General features: G+C 51.4%; 1 protein-coding gene across 10 annotated transcripts in view; it reads left to right on the plus strand.

Moving 5' to 3' along the window:
• The first annotated feature begins 62 nt into the window (after window positions 1-62).
• GAK (cyclin G associated kinase) overlaps window positions 63-20,471 on the plus strand; it is a 55,878-nt gene continuing 35,469 nt past the window's right edge. For 5 of the 10 annotated variants that reach the window (XM_044267988.1, XM_044267989.1, XM_044267990.1 and 2 more), the window contains exons 1-5: window positions 63-307; window positions 12,234-12,295; window positions 12,991-13,050; window positions 13,939-14,053; window positions 17,272-17,414. In XM_044267988.1, coding sequence (XP_044123923.1) covers window positions 163-307; window positions 12,234-12,295; window positions 12,991-13,050; window positions 13,939-14,053; window positions 17,272-17,414 — 525 coding nt within the window. In that variant the 5' untranslated portion in view covers window positions 63-162. The other 5 variants (XM_044267994.1, XM_044267997.1, XM_044267996.1 and 2 more) reach the window with 4 other exon arrangements.

Below are 20,471 nucleotides of genomic sequence, written 5' to 3' on the forward strand. Positions count from 1 at the left end.
GAACTGAGGCGCGGCGTTTTCCCGGCTGCGGCGCGCCCCCGCGGCTACGTCACGGCGTCGGGGCGGAAGATGGTGCAGCTCGGGGCCGGCGGTTGCTGAGCGAACCCGGACGCGGCTGGACCCTGAGCTCCCTGCTCCAGCGCCCGCTGCGGGGCCGCGGCCATGTCGCTGCTGCAGTCTGCGCTGGACTTCCTGGCAGGCCCGGGCTCTTTGGGCGGCGCTGCCGGCCGCGACCAGACGGACTTCGTGGGGCAGACGGTGGAGCTGGGCGAGCTGCGGCTGCGGGTGCGGCGGGTCCTGGCCGAGGGTGAGGCCCGGACCGGGGGCGCGGGGGCCATCGAGGGGCGGCCGGGCGCGGGACCGACGGGGAGGGGCGGGGTCGGACCGGGCCGGGTGCGGCGCGGTCCCGCTGGGCGGGGGTGGGGGAGGGTCGCCGCGGCGGGCGCAGGTGAGGCCGACCCGGCGTGACTGCCGTGGGTGAGCGAGGCGGGGTGCGGGGCTGGGCACTTCCTTGCGGGAGGTGTGGCAGTCGTGGCAGGTGCGGGCCGACCTGTGGCGGGAGGAGAGGCCGTGGCGATGGGGGGAGGTCGTGGTAGGCAGGTGAGAGGCCACGGCGGGACTGGAAGGAAGGGGACCCATAAGGCTGAGCAGTGCGCTGGGTGGGGGTGAGTCATGGCCCTTGTGGAGCTGGCGGGACAGCAGTGCGTCTCCGGACATCGCGCTGACTGTCCTCAGTTCTCAGGGTCCGGAGCGCGGGTGCGTGCGCCCCTTGGGGAGGGTGGTTGTCCTTGGACGTTGGGGTAGACCGTGCTGTGACCTATAGCCTAGCTTCCTCCTGTCGCCACCTGTTTCCCTTGCCCTGATCTTTGTGACTTAGGTTAGGGCATGCCAACAGTCGTGACCTGTGCACAGCCTTGCAGGTTGGACTCGCCAGTCATGGAGGAATTTCCTGGTCATTTTTAGTCATCTTTGTTTCTACGTGCTGTCTCCAGCTTCCTGATGTCCTTTCTCTTCCTCACACAGAGTCTATTGCCATGGTCGGTGTGATCCCATTCTCTCCTCTGGATTTTCCTTACATTTTGTCGGTGGTGCCCACAGGGGTATGTCACATTTTGCTAGCTTGATGCTTACTGACTGAACACAGTTGGCTCTGAGGCTGGTGCTGGAGCAGAACGGTATTTCCCTGCATTAGCATGGGGCGCTGGAGTGGTGCAAGGTGGGACCACAGACCTGTCTGGGGTAGCTCTCAGGACTGCAGGCTTAGGCTTTCCCGATCCCCGACCTACTGCCATGTCTGCTCAGTCTGAGGCAGGAAACTAGTGGACCCTTCTGATGTCCTAATTCCTAAAGGCCTGAAGGGATGTTCTGGCTGCAGCATTATCATATGCTTTTTCTCCACTTGGGTAAAAAATGAACAGATTTTGGATGTGATTTGGTAGGAAAACCTCAGGCTTTTCTTGCAGAGGTGGGGGGCCAGAATCTCTGCTAACATTAAGGAGTGTGGTATCTGTTACAATGAAGGTTCCCTCGGATCAGTTCCTTTATTCTGAAAATACCAGGCAACTATCTTGGTTTTTTAAGAGATTCATAGGGACAGTAGGTGATTTTTGCCTTCCGGAATTTAAAATTAGACACACTCCAATGACAGAAGGACAGTGCAATACTGGGGGATCCTTGGGGCAGGACAGGCAGTGGCCAGGGTTCCAGCAGGCCAAAATGAGGTCAGAGCATTCAGAATGCTCCTACCAGGGCGGGGGCGGGGCCAGGCCGGAGGACGAGAATTAAAGATGGGAGGTGGGTCCTGTGGAGCCGGAAGCTTACCAGTCACTTAAAACCCAGGATGAAGAATGAGGAAATGGGACTAGCTGATAGGGTTGTGCAATAGTACCCACTCCCTTTGCTATCTAGGCACGTCAGGAGATAAAAATACCCAGCAAGGTCTTGGTCTTTAGAAACATAACAGGAACCTTGTAGCTTTAAAGCTTGTGAACCCTCCTCCTGAACTGAAATGGTTAGAAAGCCATATGAAGTGTCAGGAAAAACAGCAGCTCTGGAACCTAGGCTGGGGGAATTCATGCTGTGTTGTATAAATGTGGGGAAGGTTCCAAACCCTAAACTCTGGGGTGGAGAGAGATGTTGACAACTTCACAGTTTTCCAGGTTTTGGAAAGATAATAGACATCCTGTATATCCTATGATATTCCTACAAGAGTTGGGAAAGCCTTTAATAATCTAATCGTATATCCATAATTAAATGAGTATCCTCATTGTGGGATAATTAAGACTTTAAATAGCCCCACCTTATTTCGTGTCAGGTGTTGCCCCAGATGAATTTAGGATGGATCAGATTTTGCTGTGAAAGGGCTTAGGAAAAAACACATTGTTTTCATAGCTTTTTGGAATTTGCATTTGTATCATGAAGTGGTTTGTGGGGCAGAACTGTGGAGCCAGATAGCTTCCTAATCTTTTGAAAATTGGCTTAAGTGTTCATTTAAAAAAAAAAATCAGGTTACTGGGAGTAACCCCAATGTCAGAGGGGCTGAGTCCAAGCAGATTCTAGAATACATTCTTTAAGTTCTCTTGTTTTGGATTTTGCACATTCTTGCTTGCTTCCTACTATCCAGAGAGGTGACAGAGGTGATCGCTCTGCTGGGTTTTTCCCCCGCGAGGTGAGTCCACCTCTCCAGTGACTGTCTGACTTTGGCTGCACTGCTAACGATGTGGACGAGGTGGTGTGGGGGCAGCTCTTCAGAAAAAGAAACAAGTCCACAGAGCTGTCCCATAACGTGTGTGTAACTAGTTGTGTGTGTTTGCAGGGACACCATGTGCCATGTGTGTTATCAATGGCCTTGGATGAATGTGGGTCCCTTGTGTTCTGTCTGGGGCCTGTACTGGCTTGAGAAGCTGTGAGGGCATGTGCCACACTAACTCTGGGCTGCCTGTTGTCCTAACCCTCCACCCCTCTGCCTCCTGATCCCTGCTTTTAGAGGGCTTTTGCCTTGTCTGTGTTAAGTGTCAGGATTGGGGAGGGCACAGGGGCTGTTTGGTACTGGCTGGCTGTTGCTAGGTTGTACAGTAGGACTCTTGGCTAGAGGTTTCAGAAACCATTGGGGTTGGTGTGATGGAAGGAGAGGGTTGGAGGTTGAGTCAGGACGTCCTCTACAGGGATACACAGCATAGCATGTTTAAAGCTGATTTGAAAAGATGGGGTGGTCATCGCTCACTGACATTCTAGCACACGACTCTTCCAACTTAGGAAGCATGCCTGAACCCTGAGGCCTGTGGGTTGGTGATCTTGTTCAAGTGTCTTTTCCCTCAACTGCCGTGGCTGCTTCACCCAGGGAGGGGTGCTGAGTGGATCTTTTCTACAGATACCCTAGAGCGCAGATAACCAAGGTCTTTGCAGGAAGCACCTGCGCCTTGGGAAACTGGTTCTAGTATTCAGACTGGTGTGGTTCAATCTTGTGTCAGGTTAATTGCTCTCTCTCAATTCTCCTAACCCCATTCTCTTCACTCGCACCTTGGCGACTGTACCATCAGCCCTTTAACTTGTCATAACTAACACCTAGTGTGGAATAGTCATGGTCACCAGCACAACATTTATGAAGTTGTCTGGCGGGCGGAGTCCCTGGTGCTTCCTGTGTTCTGTCATCCGTAAGGACGGTCAGCAGCTTGCCAGGGCCACCAGACAGTGAGCAGGGGAGTTGGGACTGGTGGGGCATCTTCGGTCACCCATATGGCACAGGTCCGCCTGTGGAGTGTGTCTTGCAGGGAGAAGTGTCCAGAGGATGTCACGGTGGAAGAAGCAGGTGGCAGTGCACCTGTTGGGGAGCCACCGGAGGTGGGCATTGCTGGGGGGCAAGATGGGAGCTGCGTGCCAGGGTTCCCGCGCCTTTTTGGTCTGTGCCTCAGTTGACTGCAGGTGCGGGTGGTATGCAGGTGCCCGGAGTGGGACATCATGGCGAGGTCACCATGGTGGGGAGATTATTGTGGGAGGAAGTCACCCTGTGGGGAGGTCACTGTTGTGGGGCAAGGGAAAGGCTGCCCTCTCTCTTTCCATTGGCCCAGTCTGTTCCTCTCTGTGACCTCCTGCTGTTGCATGGGCACATATCCCTGAAAGGTCTGTGGAGATCACGTGAAAATTGGAGGTGGAGGTAATGGGGTGCCTGTTCCTAAGAAAGACTGTCGATTGATAGCATAAAGTAATATCTCCTGGATTTCTCCTTGTGCTGCTGAGCCACGTTTCTTGGTGCTCACTGTCCCCTGCCCTGCACCCCCCCCGAGTCCTTGACCTTGTGTAGAGCCCTACCAGATCCCACTGTCCCCACACCATCCTTGCTGCAATGGGCAAACACTGTGTGGGCTTGTGTTGATTTGCGTTTCTCTGACTCATGAATTTGAGCATTTTCTGTGCTTATTAGCTTATTCAGACCACTGTTTAGAATCATACATGGATGTCCTATGCCTGTTTTTCTTTTCTTTTTTTTTTTTTTTAAAGATTTTATTTATTTATGTGACAGACAGAGATCACAAGTAGGCAGAGAGGCAGGCGGAGAGAGAGGAAGGGAAGCAGGCTCCCCGAGCAGAGAGCCCTACGTGGGGCTCGTTCCCAGGATCCTGGGATCATGACCCGAGCCGAAGGCAGAGGCTTTAACCCACTGAGCCACTCAGTTGCCCCTGCCTGTTTTTCTTTTAAGTAAAAACAATTTAAAGTGAGTTATTGACATACAGTAAAATTTATTTATGTGACAGACAGAGATCACAAGTAGGCAGAGAGGCAGGCGGAGAGAGAGGAAGGGAAGCAGGCTCCCCGAGCAGAGAGCCCTACGTGGGGCTCGTTCCCAGGATCCTGGGATCATGACCTGAGCTGAAGGCAGAGGCTTTAACCCACTGAGCCACTCAGTTGCCCCTGCCTGTTTTTCTTTTAAGTAAAAACAATTTAAAGTGAGTTATTGACATACAGTAAAATGTACAGAGTTTAGATGCTCTGATAAGGGTTTACACCATTTACCCAACCAGTCCTCGAGTTAGAGAACTGTTGAGTGACCCCACAAACCCTCCCATTCCTCCCAGCCCCCTTCCCCGCCACCAGCCCCCCCAGCTAGGAGTTTCCCTCTCCCAGAGTATCCTACACACAGCCCCGCACCTCGAGTGCTCTGTCCGGTTCTGAAGTTTGTTCCCTCCCTTGTAGTGGCTTGTCTGTCCACTCGCTTGTTGTTGGATACTTGGGTGTTTCCAGTTTGGACCATGATGAGTCAAGCTGCCAAGAACATTCTTCCACAGTATTTTTTGTTGCCATGTGTTTTGTCTCAGGTAAAATACCCAGGAGTGGTATTTTGGGGTCTGGGTTGGACACAGGTCTCTTTGTGTGCCCCAGGTGGCACTGGTTTGCGCTCCTGGCAGCCTTGCAAGGGCTCCTGTCCTCAGTTGGCACCTGCATCAGTATTGTCAGTCATCCTGATTCTCTCTGCTCTTGTGTGTGCATGGGGGTTGCTCTCTGGCGTGGGATTTCCACGTGCCTGATGATACTACGCGGGACGCTGTTTCTCCTGCTTATGAGACAGTTATGTGTCTTGTTTTGTGTGCAAAATGCCCTTTCGGGTCTTTCCTGTTTTGAATTGGGTTGGAGTTGTAGGAGTTTCTTATCGCAGATACAAGTCACGTATTTTTATATGATACACACAGATGCAGGTGTGTGAGGAGGAGGAAGAAAGCCGTAGATGGGGGTCACTGCTGTCCCCGGCCAGGCTGCCCTGGGGAGCGGGAGGCCGATCTGGCCAGCTCAGGTGTCTGCCTGTGTCCAAATTCCAGAATGTGCATGGGGTCTTAGCAGTGCCTCCCCTGTCATTTCTTTATATGTCAGCAGTAATACTGTTTCTGTTGAGGGTTTGTTTGATAGAGAGCAAGAGCAAGCATGGGGAGCAGCAGAGGGTGAAGGAGAAGCAGACTCCCCGTGGAGCAGGGAGCCAGACACAGGACTTGACCCCAGGATCCTGGGGCCATGAGCCGAAGGCAGAGGCTTGACTGACTGAGCCCCAGGCCCAGCAGTATTATTGTTTTTATTTAAACTTTGATTTTGAGGGCGCCTGGGTGGCTCAGTGGGTTAAGCCGCTGCCTTCGGCTCAGGTCATGATCTCAGGGTCCTGGGATTGAGTCCCGCATCGGGCTCTCTGCTCCGCGGGGAGCCTGCTTCCTCCTCTCTCTCTCTTTGCCTGCTTGTGATCTCTCTCTATCAAATAAATAAAATAAAATCTTTTAAATAAATAAATAAATAAATAAACTTTGATTTTGAGATAATTATAGATATTTACTTGTAGTTTTAAGAAATAACACTGGTATACTTTGCCCAGTTCCCTCATCGGTAACATCTTGAGAAGCTAGAGTCAGCATCTTGACTTGAAGTCATCAAGACACGGAAGTTTCATCTCCACAAGGACCCCTCCTGCCCCTTCACAGCCATGCCGACATTCTTAACCCTGGAAACCACTGATTTGGTCTCTCTCTCCAGTTTTGACATTTGTATATCCTTTTGGAATTGGCTTTTTTCACTCTGGAGTTCCAACTAGGTGGTTGTGTCCATAATGTGTTTATTGGTGACGAGCGTCACCAATGGTATGGATGGACCCCAGTTTATGTGATCATTCATGGAGTGACATGTGGGTTGTTTCCAGATGTTTTAGGCTATTAGAACTACAGTTGCCATAAGCACTTGTGGGCAAGGTTTGTGTGAGTGTCATTTCTTACTTTTCTGGGATCGGTGCCCAGGACTGCAGGTTTAGTTCTAGGAAACCACCAGTCTATTCTTCAGAGTGGCTGTGCCATCTCCCATTTCTTACCAGCAGTGGCTGAGTGTCTTGGGCCTCTCAGGCTCCCATAAAAAATGCCACAGACTGGGGCATAAACAACAGGAATTTCTTTTTCCGCCCTGGAGGCTCCTCATCCCAGAGCCAGTTGCCGGCAGTGGTGGTTCCTGGTGAGGCCTCTCCCTGCAGCTGGCAGGTGGTGTTGTCTCTGTCCCAGAGGGGAGAGAGACCGTAGTCCTATTGAGTCAGAGCCCCACTATGAAGACCTGATTTCTGTAACTGCCTCCCTAAACCCCCCATGTGCTCATACAGTCACACTGAGAGACCTCAGCTTGGGGGTCTGTGCCCACGCAGCTGAGCTCTTAACCAAGAGTGACCCAGTGTCCCTGGTCCTTGCCAGCATTTTGTGAAGTGTTTTTATTTTTTATTTTATTATTTTTTAAAAGGTTTTGTTTTTATTTATTTGACAAACAGATCACAAGTAGGCAGAGAGGCAGTCAGAGAGAAAGGAGGAAGCAGGCATTTTTATTTGATCTTTCTAGCAGGTGTGTAGGGATCCTGTATTGTGGCTTCAGTCTGTACATCTCTGGAGGCTGACCACACACCTTTGTGGGCAGTATGACTCTGCCTGTTATGTTGTTTGCCTATTTTAGAATTGAGTTTTCAATTATACTGAGTTTTGAGAGTGAGAAGTTCTCCATCAGACATGTGGTTTGCAAGAATTTTCTCTTTGTCAGCAGCTTGTCTTTTCATCTTAAACAGGGTCGTCTGCAGACCCACAGTTTTAATTTGATGAGGTCACATTATCAGCTCTTCCTCATGTGACTTCTGCTTTTACTGTCACATCTGGGAGCCCTTATGCCCAGCTCTGGATCGGGAGGGTTTTTCTCCTACGTTTTGTTTAGGAGTTCCCTGCATTTACATTTGTACCTTCTTGAATTGATTGTCATAGAAAGCATAAAGTTTAGATCAAATTTGCTTTTTTTTTTAAAGACTTTATTTATGTATTTGACAGACAGAGATCATAAGTAGACAGAGAGGCAGGCAGAGAGAGGAGGAGGAAGCAGGCTCCCTGCTGAGCAGAGAGCCCGATGTGGGGCTCGATCCCAGGACCCTGGGATCGTGACCTGAGCTGAAGGCAGAGGCTTTAACCCACTGAGCCACCCAGGCTTTTGATAGGGTTTTTTGCACTGGTCATTGCACATGCTTCCACCAAGTTGATTTTGTGCCATTGTGAACCATCACTTGGCACATTTACGTGACTGTTTTGGGACTTTCCAGTTTTGTTGCATTGGGATCTTTGAGTTTGTTCCTCCCCAGCACCACACAGTCTTGGTTAATGCAGCTACAGAACAGGTCCTGAAATTGGGAATTCTCTTTTAGGAAAAATTTCAAAAACAAAGAAAAGTAGAGGAATAGAACAAATATCTATGTTCTTACTATCCAGAATTAATGGACGTTGATTTTTCAAAGATCATTTTTGATTCCAGACCTTTTACAAAGTAATTAACCATCACAGATGCTGTGAGTGGCTCTGTTGACCTTCGGCACCCTGACTGTGTCTCCCTCTCCTCAGAGGCACCACCACCGTGGACTTCCTGTTTGTTGTCTTTACTTTCTCTACAAGCGTGTGTCCAATGGTGGTACGTAACGCTGCTGCCGGGACACTGAATGTTCCAAAGGTAATGTGTTTCAACATTGGAAGATGCTTTTCACTTAGGGTTTTGTTGTCCTGATCTGTGATTGCCCACAGTGTGTCAGATGCTGTTCTGGGTGCCAGTGGGAGAGCAGTAAACAAATCTCCAAATGGAACATGTGGCACAGCATCAGGAGTCAGAAAGCATTAGGAAGAGGGAACTAAATTGGCTGTAGGTGGTTGGAGCGGGGTGAGTCAGAGAAGGCCCCCAGGGAGGAGTAGAGAGCAGAGCCTGAGTGTGTGTGTGTGTGTGTGGCCAGTGACCAGGGCCAGGGTGCCCCAGATGGGGTTGCAGGGCTCCAGGGGAAGGCCCTGTGAATAGGCTAGGGGGAGCATCCCGAGAACCTTGTAGTCTTGCTGAGGCTCCTCTTTGGTTTTAGAGGTTTTTGGTCAAGCCCTTGGAACTGTCTGCCTATAGTCATGTTGTCTATAAATAACAGATTTAGCTCTTTCTTTCTGATCTTTATGCTGTTTGTCTGCCTGTCTAGCTTTCTGGTGCTGGTGACAGTCCGCAGTGGGAGGTATCACAGTGCTCCACAGACAGACTTGCCTTGGTCCCGAGATCAGAAAGCACCATTAGGGCTCCCGTTAGCTGCAGGGTTGTGTAGTTGCCGCTTGTCAGATTGAAGACATTCCCTCTCTTTGCCGAGAATGTTTCATGTTACTATTTTGAAAAGTTAGGGGTGCCTAGGTGGCTCAGTCGGTGAAGCGTCTGCTTCAGCTCAGGTCATGATCCCAGGGTCCCACATCAGGCTCCTTGATCATCAGGGAGACTGGTTCCTCTCCCTCTGTCTCCCGGCTTGTGCTCTTACACTTTCTGTCAAATAAATTCATAAAATAAAACCTTAAAAAAAAAAAAGTCACGAGTGTTTTTGCATGTTGACAGATGCTTTCCGTGTGTCTGTTGAGTGACAGATGAGTTCCATGTGTCTGAAGAGTCTGCCTTCCCTGTCCGTTGTGTCCTTTGCCACAGGAACTGTTTTTTGGTGTCAAACCACTGTTGGTCATAGAATGTTGTTCTTGCTGGGTCTTGCCAGACTCGCTCTGCTGGTATTTTCCTGATGGTTCTGACATCTGTGTTAACGAGTGCTTTCTCGTTATCTGTGATTGTGTCTGTGGCCTCACATGATGGGTTGGCATCTATTTTCTCCTGTCACTTAGGAAGGACTTTGTGCAAGATTGCTGTGCTGGTTCTTTCTTAAATGTTTCAGAGAATTCACCAGTGAATCCATCTGTTTTCTATTTTTGTTACACAGATTTTCACTTATTTCCTTTCATCTGTTTTCTTATATGGACTTGTTTTATTTTTTTTAGCAGGTCTGTTGAGATAAAAAAGAGACACGATGTGCACATGTAGGTGTCAGACACATTAAATGTGTCCATTACGTATACACCTGTGTGCCCATCGCTGTACCCAAGGCAGTGAACACATCCCTCACCTCCACAGTGTCTGTCCTTCCCCATTACAGCCCTTTCCTTCCTGCACCCTCCTCCCCTGGGCAGTCCCGATGTGCTTTTTGTTGCTGCAGATGAGTTAGTACTGTGTACAGTTCCTGTAAGGGAGATCATGTGTCCCCTCTGCCTCCATGTTGCTGTGGGAACAGTAGTCCGTCCTGGTTATTCCTGGGTCGTGTTCTATGGAGGGATGGTTGGTTTGTCTGTTCACTGCTAATGGGGACATGGTTCGGGCAGTTACACATGAAGCTGCTGGGACCCTGTGTGTACAAGTCATTGTGTGGGTGTGGCCTCCATTTTTCGTAGGTAAATGCCCAGCGGCATGATGACAGACAGGGCTGTTGAGCTAGCTTACCTTTACCCATGGAAGAAATTACCAAGCTGTGTTCCCACAAGCAGGGTAGAAGCCTCACTACTAGGATGTGGGTGGACCCACATCCTAGTAACACTGAGTATGATCTGTTTAAAACACTGAGGCCTTCTAATTAGACGCACACAGGTGTGTTTCCCTAAAGTGTGTGTTTCCCTAATGGGTGATGACGTTGAGCATCTTTTCATGTGCTAACTCACCACTCATGTATCTTTGGTGAACTTTTTACATAGTTCACCCATTCAAAATTTTGTTACTCCGTTTTGGATTTTCTTTATATTTTCTAGATAGAGTCCTTTATTGGGCCTGTGATTGAAAGTGCAGCTAGGCCACCTGTGTGACTCAGTCTGTTAAGCATCTGACTTCTCACTCTCTCAAATGGTGTATCTAAAAAACCAGAAGTTCTTTATTTTGATGAAGTCTGCTTGTCATTGTTCTCATTTGTGGATCATACTTCCATTCTTAAGTCTAAGAAATCTCTAGGGCATATAGAAATATAATTGTTTTGAGAGCGTGCGCATGGTCCTGCCTGGGAGTGGAGGGGGGAGGATGGTGCAGAGGCAGAGGGAGAGAGAATCTTAAGCAGGCTCCATGCAGAGCACTATGTGGAGCTTGATCTCACGACCCTGAGGTCATGACCTGAGTGGAAATCAGGAGTCAGACACTCAACCAACTGAGCCATCCAGGCACCCCTGAAATACAGTTGATTTTTGAATTGTGCATATAACCCATGATTACCCTAAACTCTTTTATTAGTTATAGTAGCTTTTTGGGGGGATAGATGTCACAATATTATCAACACAATCATTTTGTGTGCAAAGAAAACCATTTTCACTTCTTCCTTTTCCATCTGGATGCCTTTTATCTCTCTTCTTGCCTGATGGCAGTGGCCAGGCTTCCAGTGCGATATTGAGTGGCAGTGGTGAGAGCATCTGTCCTCACCCTGTTCTTGCTGTGAGGAGAAGCATGGAGTCTTCTACCACTGGCATGAGGCTGACGGTGAGTCTCTTGTAGACACCTGTTGTCACGTTAGCGAGCGGCCTCATGTTCCTATTCTACTGAGAGGTCTTCGTTTCAAGATGTAATTTTCCACCGTGCAAAACTAGTAAAAGCTAAGCAAGTTAATTCTGAAAACAAGAGAATTACATTATTTTCAAATATTTAACCAGCTCTATTCAGTCATGATGTATGATGTTTTGTATATATTGTTGGGTTTGTTATGCCGACATTTTATTGTACTCAGAATTAAGAATTTGTGAAGGGGGAGCCTGTGTAGTTCAGTTTAGGCAGCTGCCTTTGGCTCAGGTCATGATCCCAGGGTTCTGGGATCGAGTCCCACATGGGGCTCCCTGCTCAGCAGAGAGCCTACTTCTCCCTCTCCCCTCTGCTCCTGCCTGTGTTCCCTCTCTGGTTGTCTCTCTGTCAAATAAATAAGTAAAATATTAAAAAAGGAATTTGTGAAGAATTCTTTATATTTATGTAGGGTACTAGATGTACTTGAAAGTTTTGGGGGGCTTTGGGCACTGCTAGCTTCTTTTATTCTGGATGCTGGTAATTTGTCCTCTCTTCTCTTTCTTGCTCTTGCTCCCTCTGTGATCAGTCTGTCTAGAATTTATCAGTTTCATTTTCTTGTTTTCAGAGAATTTTGGCTTTCAGAGGCTCTGGTATTACTGATTTTCTCCATTCTTTGCCTCATTGATCTCTGTTCCTACATTGGTTTCCTTCTTGTCTCTGAAGCAGGATATTTAAAAGACAGGATCATATCAATTAGGGCCATTATGTTTGTGGAAAACAAAATTGCCTGCCACAAGTCCAGTTTGTGTTTCACTACTTAATGAAGATATTTGTAAAGCTTACTATCAAATAAAGTCATGGCACTGAACTGATATGTCTGTCTTTCTAATTTTCAGGAGGGTTTGCATTTGTATATGAAGCTCAAGACCTGGGAAGTGGCAGAGAGTATGCCTTAAAGGTAATAAAGGATGACATTTATGTGGGTTTTTGGATCACTTTAAGGAAATCTCTAAGTGGCACTTTTTCCAGAGATTTATTCCCATTATGTAGTATACGTTTCTTTTTTACAGTCTGTCCATTTGTTCCTTCTGAGGGGAAGCCGTCAGCAGCTCTAGAGGACTCAGAGCTGTGGCTTCCAACTTTGGGCACAGGGTGACCTCAAGGCCAAGTGCCAAAATGAGAGGTCCACAGATAGCAGGGTTTTGAAAGCCACTGGTGTAAAATATGTGTGCATAGCTTGTGTGAACACAGGGATTATGGGGTGGGGGAGCCCCCTGGGGTGCACAGCAGGCCTCACAGGGTTGAGGGGTGTATGTGGGGTTTGTGGGCTGCTGTTGAGGCGTGACTGACTTTGGAGATTGGGAGCGTAGGCCCACATCTCTGTGAATGTCTTCTCCCATTTTCCTTGGTTATTTCACTTTGCTCTAGCCTATTTGGAGAAAAGCCTCCTATTTTTAGTTTTTGTTGTGTCCTTGGGTCGTAAAGGACCATGTTCAGGGGTCTCTAACCTTCTGTCAGGTTTTTACACAGGCCAGATATTAAATATGGGTAAGCTGGTTGTGCTTGTAGGCGGCACTGTGTTTCTTCTCTTGGGTGTAAACTAGAAAGATAAACACTCCTTAATCTCTTCTTGTTTGTTATTTCCTGATACAGAGATTACTGTCTAATGAAGAGGAAAAGAACAGAGCCATCATCCAGGAAGTGTGTTTCATGGTATCCTTTTCCTGGGACTGCACGCACACGCGGGCACCTAGGGAGGCCTGCTTCAAGCTGTGGGTGCTGGCTGCTGCAAGGCTGCTCTGGTGCCCTTCGGGGTGTACTAAAATTGGCCTTCTGCTTTCACTGGACCTGTCTGTGGGGTGTTCTCAATAGACGGGAGTTTTCTGCCTTGCTCCTCACTCCCAGGGTAATAGCAGGAGGCTCAGTAGCTTTGGGCACAGAGACCTCTTGGTCTCTGTGCCCACAGAGGGACTGATTCCCTGCCCTCTGCTCCATAAGGAACCTGACGTGGCCCATGGCGCCCGGTCACCAGCTGCACTCCGGCGATCGTCAGGGCCCTTGCGAGGCCTGGTTCCTCTGGGCCTCCCATGTCCCTTCTGGCCACCCACCCCACCCTGAGCACGGACGCTGGACGTGTGGGGCTTTTCTTGCTGGTTCTCCACTCTGGCACACGTTCTCCCTCTGCGGGGGTCTTGGCCTCTGCTGTCAGAATGTGTTCTCTTTTCTCTCTCGAAGCTCTGTCACCGTGAGCCCGCTGGCTGCCTGAGCCACGGGTCCTCGCCTTGCAGAGACTGGGTGGATTCCTTCAGTGCTCGTGGCCTCCCACATGCTGCCCGTACCCTCTGTCTGCTGTCCTGCCTGGCCCGTGGTCAGGTGTGTGCTGCCAGCATGGCGGAGGTCTTCATCCCATCTCCCCCCCCACCCCCACCCCACCACCTGCCTTTCTAGTCGCCCCCACTGACTCTCCATCTTTCTGCCCCAATGTGCTGGGATTGTAAGGTAATTTCATTCAACGTTTTGACTCTAGTGTCTTAATATCGTATGTATATTTGTTTTTAAATGTGCAGACTTACGCATTCTCCTTTAACAAGACACGTGCAGAAAAAACTTTCTGGCCATCCCAATATTGTCCAGTTTTGTTCTGCAGCGTCCGTAGGGAAAGAGGAGTCAGACACTGGGCAGGCTGAGTTCCTGCTGCTCACCGAGCTCTGCAAAGGTAACATTTTGTTAGGGTCAGAACCGCAGCAGTGTCACGGGTTCGAGTGCTCAGCTGTAGTAGCGAGGGCGGGCTTGCTGCTGTGGCCCTTGAGGGTACACAACCCAGTGGCATCAGGCATTCCCTGTGTTCTTAGGGGTCGGAGGGACCCAGGGGCCTTCCAGAGAGTTCCAGGGGCAGAGTAGTCGTGTGAATATCTGTGGATGGTACCAAGAGAGCAGAGGCGTGGAACGTACCTGGTCCCTGTGGTAGGGGCTTGGTCCATCTGCTTCCCCGAGGATTAGGGCTTACCCACATGGGGAGCGTCTGCCCTGCTGGAGCTCATAGTCTCTGTGGGTGACTAGAGGGCACGTTGTCAGAGAAGCATGGGGCGGGTACAGAGGCTTTGCCAGGAGGGCCTGGAGCCAGAGGCAGGAGCCATTGGGTGATGAGGAGAGTGCATGTGGCCCTCAGTCACCAGGAATGAGTGCTGGGAGAGAGGAAGCCTACGGCCCACAGCCACCCAGCCAAGAGCTGCGTGGGCGGGAGGTGCACTCACAGAAGGAGAGGGTGGGGGCCATGAGCCCAGGCACCCAGGAGGAGTCATGCCTAAGCAGGCAGGGGGCAGAAGTGTTGAGCATGAGGTGGGTGGCTGGCAGTGGCAAAGCCAGGGCAAGGAATCCCTCGGTGGTAGGGATCCTTGTCTAAGCACAGGGGAGTGAGGTGCTCTTCCAAGTGGGGCTTCCTTTCTGAGAAAGGCCTGCCACCTGAGGCATCTTCTCATGCCCGCACGTTTACCTGTTCTCTCTTCAGGGCTCCGCAGGGTCCCTTAGGTCCCCACCACAAGATGTTCCACCAGCACCCCCTTCATGACGTGTACTTGTCCTTGACCACAAATGCTGGCGCACGGAACTGCCGCATGTCCGGCCTGTGAGCCCGGCGAGCCTGTGGACAGGGCTGTCAGGGGCCTGTTGGCGGGGGTGCCATGTAGGGGCCCCTGCGGCATGTATTGGGCAGCACGTGTGAGGCTGCACATGGCTTCCCATCTGCCCCGGGGGCTCTGCTGCTGGTGCTGTACGTGCCTCGCCCCACTTTCCACAGCTCAGGTCTCTGGTTCATTTATCATGCCATCCATTCCCCTGCGGGGCACTTAGCATGGCTTCTGGATTGCTTTCATTCTGGGTTTTCGAAGGCTTTGGGTTCACCGGGGCCCCAGGGTTGGGGCCTAGCAGTGGTAGCTCACAGCACTTGCACTGTGGGGCGGCATGGTGCTCTGTGTGGAGCAGACCCACCAAGCACACCCCTCAGGCTGGCGCTGGCCTGGAATTGCTTGTCTGGAAGCAGCACAAGATGCTCGGGGTGCTTGCAGGGCAGGTGCTGAGGGCTGCGGGGCATGGGGGTAGAGGGTGGAGGGAATCTTAGGGAGGGATCTAGATGCCAGTCCCACTGAAGGAGGGCCTGGATGTGTGCACACAGTCCCCCACCCTTCCCTGGCCCTTACCCCCCAATCTTGCCCTCCACCATGCCCTCTCCAGGAGCACTGCCACTGTTAGGGTTGTTACTTTTAAAAAGCTCGCTCTTAATTCTCAGTGGACACCAGAGGCCACTGAAGCACTGGTATTGTGATGCCCCTGCCATGGCCTGGTTCATTCCCATTACCCCAGGCAGCATGGCCGTCCGTGTGTCACCCCTGCTCTGGACCCGTCAGCAATGCCTTGTGGGGCCTGTGCCTTGCCTGCATCAGGGGGAGGAGCAGGTTGTTATTTCCTGAGGGCACCTGTCCCGCCTGAGCGTGGGTTGCAAGGGTGGGATGTAGGCATGGCTGGGAGAGGGTGACAATGGCTTGATCTGGTGGAGTGAGGGACAGGTGGGCTGGTGGGCAGAGTTGGATGGACCATCAGAGTGAAGACTCCACGGCAGATAGGTCACTGGGGAGGAGTGTGCGGGTCCTGAGCCACCACTCTGCCATCTGCAGAACAGTTAGAATCCACTTCACGTTTGGAAGCTGCATTCCTTGGCATGGCTGCATGCAGGCATGGGGCTTCAGTGCCTCACCCAGACAAAGCAGACAGACCCCAAGCAAAATCCAAGTGGGCTGGGTAGTCCCATGTGTCACAGAGAAGAGTCTGGGGAAAGGGTGTGCACATTTCTAGGCTGAGCAGAGATGGCTCCCTCGAAGCTGATGTATGAGCCAGGAGCTGAAGGCAGGGAGAGAGGAAAAACATTCTGTCTGAGAGTACGGCATGTGCAAAGGTCTTGGGGCCTGTGGCTGGAGGGGAGTCTGTTGGGGGGGAGTGGCAGGAGATGAGACCTGTATGGGTGGTAACAACCTTCGTTCTGCATGGAGGGGATGGGTCCCCGTGGTGCAATGTGCCCAGCAGACAGAAGGAGCTGGGGCCTGGAGCCAGGAGGGAGCAGTGCAGACTCAGGAGAGGGTGGGCTCTGGAAAGAGGCTCTGGGCAGGGGGCCAGAGGTAGGAACAGGGCTGTAGGGTTAGGGTTAGAGTACTGAGACATGTGGTGTGTAGGCAGCTCGTAGAGGCAGGCACTAGGGGCATTAACGTGGTGTTCCCAGTGGAGAGGTGGCACGTGGTCACAGAGGAAGCCATCACCCTGCCTGTGGCAGAGTTAGCGGGCCCCGTACTGAAGTCTCCTGGCTTCCCTGCTCTGGGTCTGAGGATGGCAGTTCCCTGGGCTAGAGTGACAAGGAAAAGCAGCTGCAGGGAAGCAGCCCCCAGGTGACAGCCCTGAGGGAGGGCAGGGTCCGTGGCCCCCAGCCCCTTGGGCAGGTCTGAGCCCCCAGCACACTTGCCAGGCCACACTCTGTCCGCAGACAGTCTGCACCTTCAGTGAGGGATGTGTGGTGACCGAGGTTTACCGCTCATGGGCTTGGAAAGATAGCGCTCTGAGAGGGTGTCTGTGTCCAGGATCTGTGTGCTCGGATCTATCATGTTGTGCCTGACCGCGCAAGGCCCAAGGTCCGCCATGAACACCACTTGCACTGTTAGCTGGCGCTCATATGCTGTGTGGGTGTCGTTCTCAGGGAGGAGGCTCTGGAACTTCGTTGTATCCTGGTGGTGGTCCCTCTGTGGGGTTTTCTGGATGTGTGGCTTCGGCCTCAGGGCTCCAGGGGTGGCTGCAGCGGGCTGGAGGGGTGGCAGGGGGGCCGCCCAGCTTGCTGCCAGGCTGGGGGCAGCGTTTCTAGCTCTGTGGTGATGTGAATCTGATTGTGTCTTCCAGGGCAGCTGGTGGAATTTTTAAAGAAAATGGAATCTAGAGGGCCGCTTTCGTGCGATACTGTTCTGAAGATCTTCTACCAGACATGCAGAGCGGTACAGCACATGCACAGACAGAAGCCACCCATCATCCATAGAGACCTCAAGGTACTGTGTCCTGCCCGTCCTGCAGGCCTGCACCCCTGCCCCTGGTCAGGGTGTCCAGCTGGCTGGCAGTCTGTGATGGCTTTTCCAGAGAAGAGGGATATAGTAGTTTTAGAACAGGTTTCTGGAAGCTTCTCCATTGAAGCAGGGTTGAGCCCTCTTTCTGTGTCAGCTTTGCAGTGTCCTGGGCCTGGGGCTTCGTGCCTCCTGTGCCCGTCACCTCACCTACCTGCCCTCCAGCTGACTCTGGGGTGCTCATGGCCGAGGCTCCTTTCCTTCCACCTGCTTGAGTCAGGAGGAGAATTGCTTCCCCTCTGGGTTGTCCATGCCCTTGCCCCTCAACGATCCATCCCCAGGCAAAGGCTCTGCAGGATCCCGCCCTGCGCTCATAGGTTGCTTTCCCTTGGGGAACCGTGCTTCTGAGAAGCCCCAGCAGGGTGCCCGCTGTGGGGAGTGGCAATGTGCCATGATTTTCCCTTTTCCAGACTGTTAATGAAATGGAGTGGTTTTTTTCTGTGTATGGAGTCAGTACTTTCTTCAGGCAGCATGTTTTTTCCTTTTTTCTTTCTTGTTTGTTGTCCATCAGGTAGTTTTTGAGTAGCAGGAGTTCCTCTGTTCTTCTGAGGTCTTTCCACATTGTATGTGCTGCAGGGGCCTTCTCTGGCCTTCTTTTTATTTCCCCTGTTGTGTCTTTGGTGAAGTCCAGGCTTGGGGAAGCTTGCCGGGCATCCACGCAGCTCCCATCCTAACTCTGCCCACATCTTGAGGGACCAGGTTGTATTTGCTGAAGAACCTTACGATCCCTTAGTATCATCTCTTGTCTGGTCTGTGGCCAGCTCTCCCAGATTTTTCTTCAGGTGTGATGTGTCTCTCACTTAGTGGGCCTGGAATGGCGCCCTCTCCTCCTTGGCTCTGGCCAGGGGGGCTCTTCCCGTGCATCCAGGGAGGCACTGGCACCCTGTGTGTGGGGCAGCATTTTTGTTTAGACTTGAACTTTAGACAACCCTGAACTTCTCCTTTTGTTCCTTGAACCTGAGAGGTTCACAGGTGCCCCCCCAACCCTTTATAGAAGATTGGGGTCAGGAATGACTGTCCTGAAGGTGCCGAGGTGGCTGCAGGCCCACATGCCAGCCATCCCTTCCCTGCTGCCTGGAGGGGCCTTCCTCATTCGACTGGATGGCTGGTGGATTTTCATGTGGCGTGAAGACTCCTGGTTTGCATATTAATGCATGTGCTGGTGGGCGGGAACTCCAGGAGGGTAAAACTAATAAAGACTCTGTATTGAAGCTGGCCTGCCTCGGACATCCCTTGTCTTCTCAGTGCTGTGTGTTCGCCAGAGGCCCACAGTCTCCGTGGCTTGTCCGTGGGAGTCGTCGCATGCTGCTCTACAGAGGGGCAGGTGTGACATGGGGGATGGCAGAAGCCATGGGGCACATGTCTTTCTTCCTGTCTTGCTCCTTTGCATGGCTCCGTCCAACACTGCAGGCCACAGTGTAGCACTGGCGTCTGGCTGTTGGCTCAGCCTTATGGCTCCAAGGTCTGGCCATCTGGTGAGGCCCTCGCTCGGTGCGTGTGTTCTGAGAGCCGGCTCACTTGCTTGACACCTGCTTCCTGAGTTGCTCTTGTCTGTGCTCTGGCTATGGAAGGTGCTTGCACCCTCATGGGATGTTGCCTCTGGCAGCGCATCGAGGCCCCTGTGCCTGTGCTTTGCTGACGACCCTTGGTGTTGGCACACGGTGTGGGTGTGGCTTATGGACTTCAGCTGGATTTTCCTTCCATTAGTGAGCATCTATTCAAGGGTGTTGAGGTTTGGATTTCCTCTTTGGGGAGGAAAAATTTGTGGAAGAATTTGCCTGATTTTCCCCTGAGGTGTCATTTCCTGTTGGGTTTCTTGGAGCCCCGTGTGGTCACACCATAGCTGGCATCATTGCCCTGAGTGGCAGGTGTCTTTGATGGAGTGCTCCTTGTTTCATGGGGAGCTTCTGTGACTTGCTGAGGAGTTGACACCCCCCAGGCATGTTGTCCTGGAGACACCTGGAGTTCACCATTGCGTGTCAGGGCAGGTCTTCCTTGGTCCATTGTAGGTGGCCGTCCAGGACCTTGCCTGGATGGCTGTCCTGTGCCTGTGTGACCTCACGTGGGCCTGGCGCCCAGTGGATGTCCTATGGGGCTGTCAGTCCTGCTCCCTGTGCTCCTCTGTCTTCTTTAATGGAGCTTCTTGGGGGCCACATGGCTCTTTTGGGCTATTTGTATCTCCATGTGAATTTTTGAATTAGTTTGTCAGGTTCCACCCCAAAACCTTTCCAGAATCTGATTGAAATTTCCTTGACTGTCTCCCAGAGTGTGAGCTTGACAGGCTTTTCCTATAAAAGGCCCGACTTGAAACATGTCAACTTTGCATGCTGGCCCTGCTGGATAGTACACCAGGCTGCAGGAGCAGGCTGGCACGGCCATGCAGGTCATGCTGCGGAAGCACCCATGTCACAGAAGGGAAGTTTCCTCAACCACCTAGGTGTGCAGGCCATGCAGAAGCCGGTAGTGGCCAGAGATGATCCTGGCCCATAGACTGGGGCCTGCCTTGGGGCAACCACAGCGGATCTGTGCCTGTCATGTTAAGAATATGGTCCAGTTCCTTGTCGCTTTTAGACTTGAAGAGTTTATCTCAATTATAATTTTCTGAGTAGAGGTGTTTTGTGTATCTTTTGTTTGATTTCTTCCTGGGTTCTTGATATGTTGAGTGATTTTAATTTTTTTTTTTTTAAGATTTATTTACTTATTTATTTGACAGACAGAGATCACAAGTAGGCAGAGAAGCAGGCAGAGAGAAGGGGGAAGCAGGCTCCCTGCTGAGGGGAGAGCCCAAGGTGGGGCTCAATCCCAGGACCCTGGGATCATGACCTGAGCCGAAGGCAGAGGCTTAACCCACTGAGCCACCCAGGCACCCCACAGCTTTTTTTTTTAACTGTATTTTTTTCGTATTGCGATAAAAGACATGTGGTGTAGAACTTGTGGTCTTAACCTTTGTTAAGTTGTGTTCTAGCGGCATGAGGCACATTCATG

This window comes from Neovison vison, chromosome 11 (assembly GCF_020171115.1).
Source record: "Neovison vison isolate M4711 chromosome 11, ASM_NN_V1, whole genome shotgun sequence".
NCBI classification, from domain to species: Eukaryota; Metazoa; Chordata; class Mammalia; order Carnivora; family Mustelidae; genus Neogale; species Neogale vison.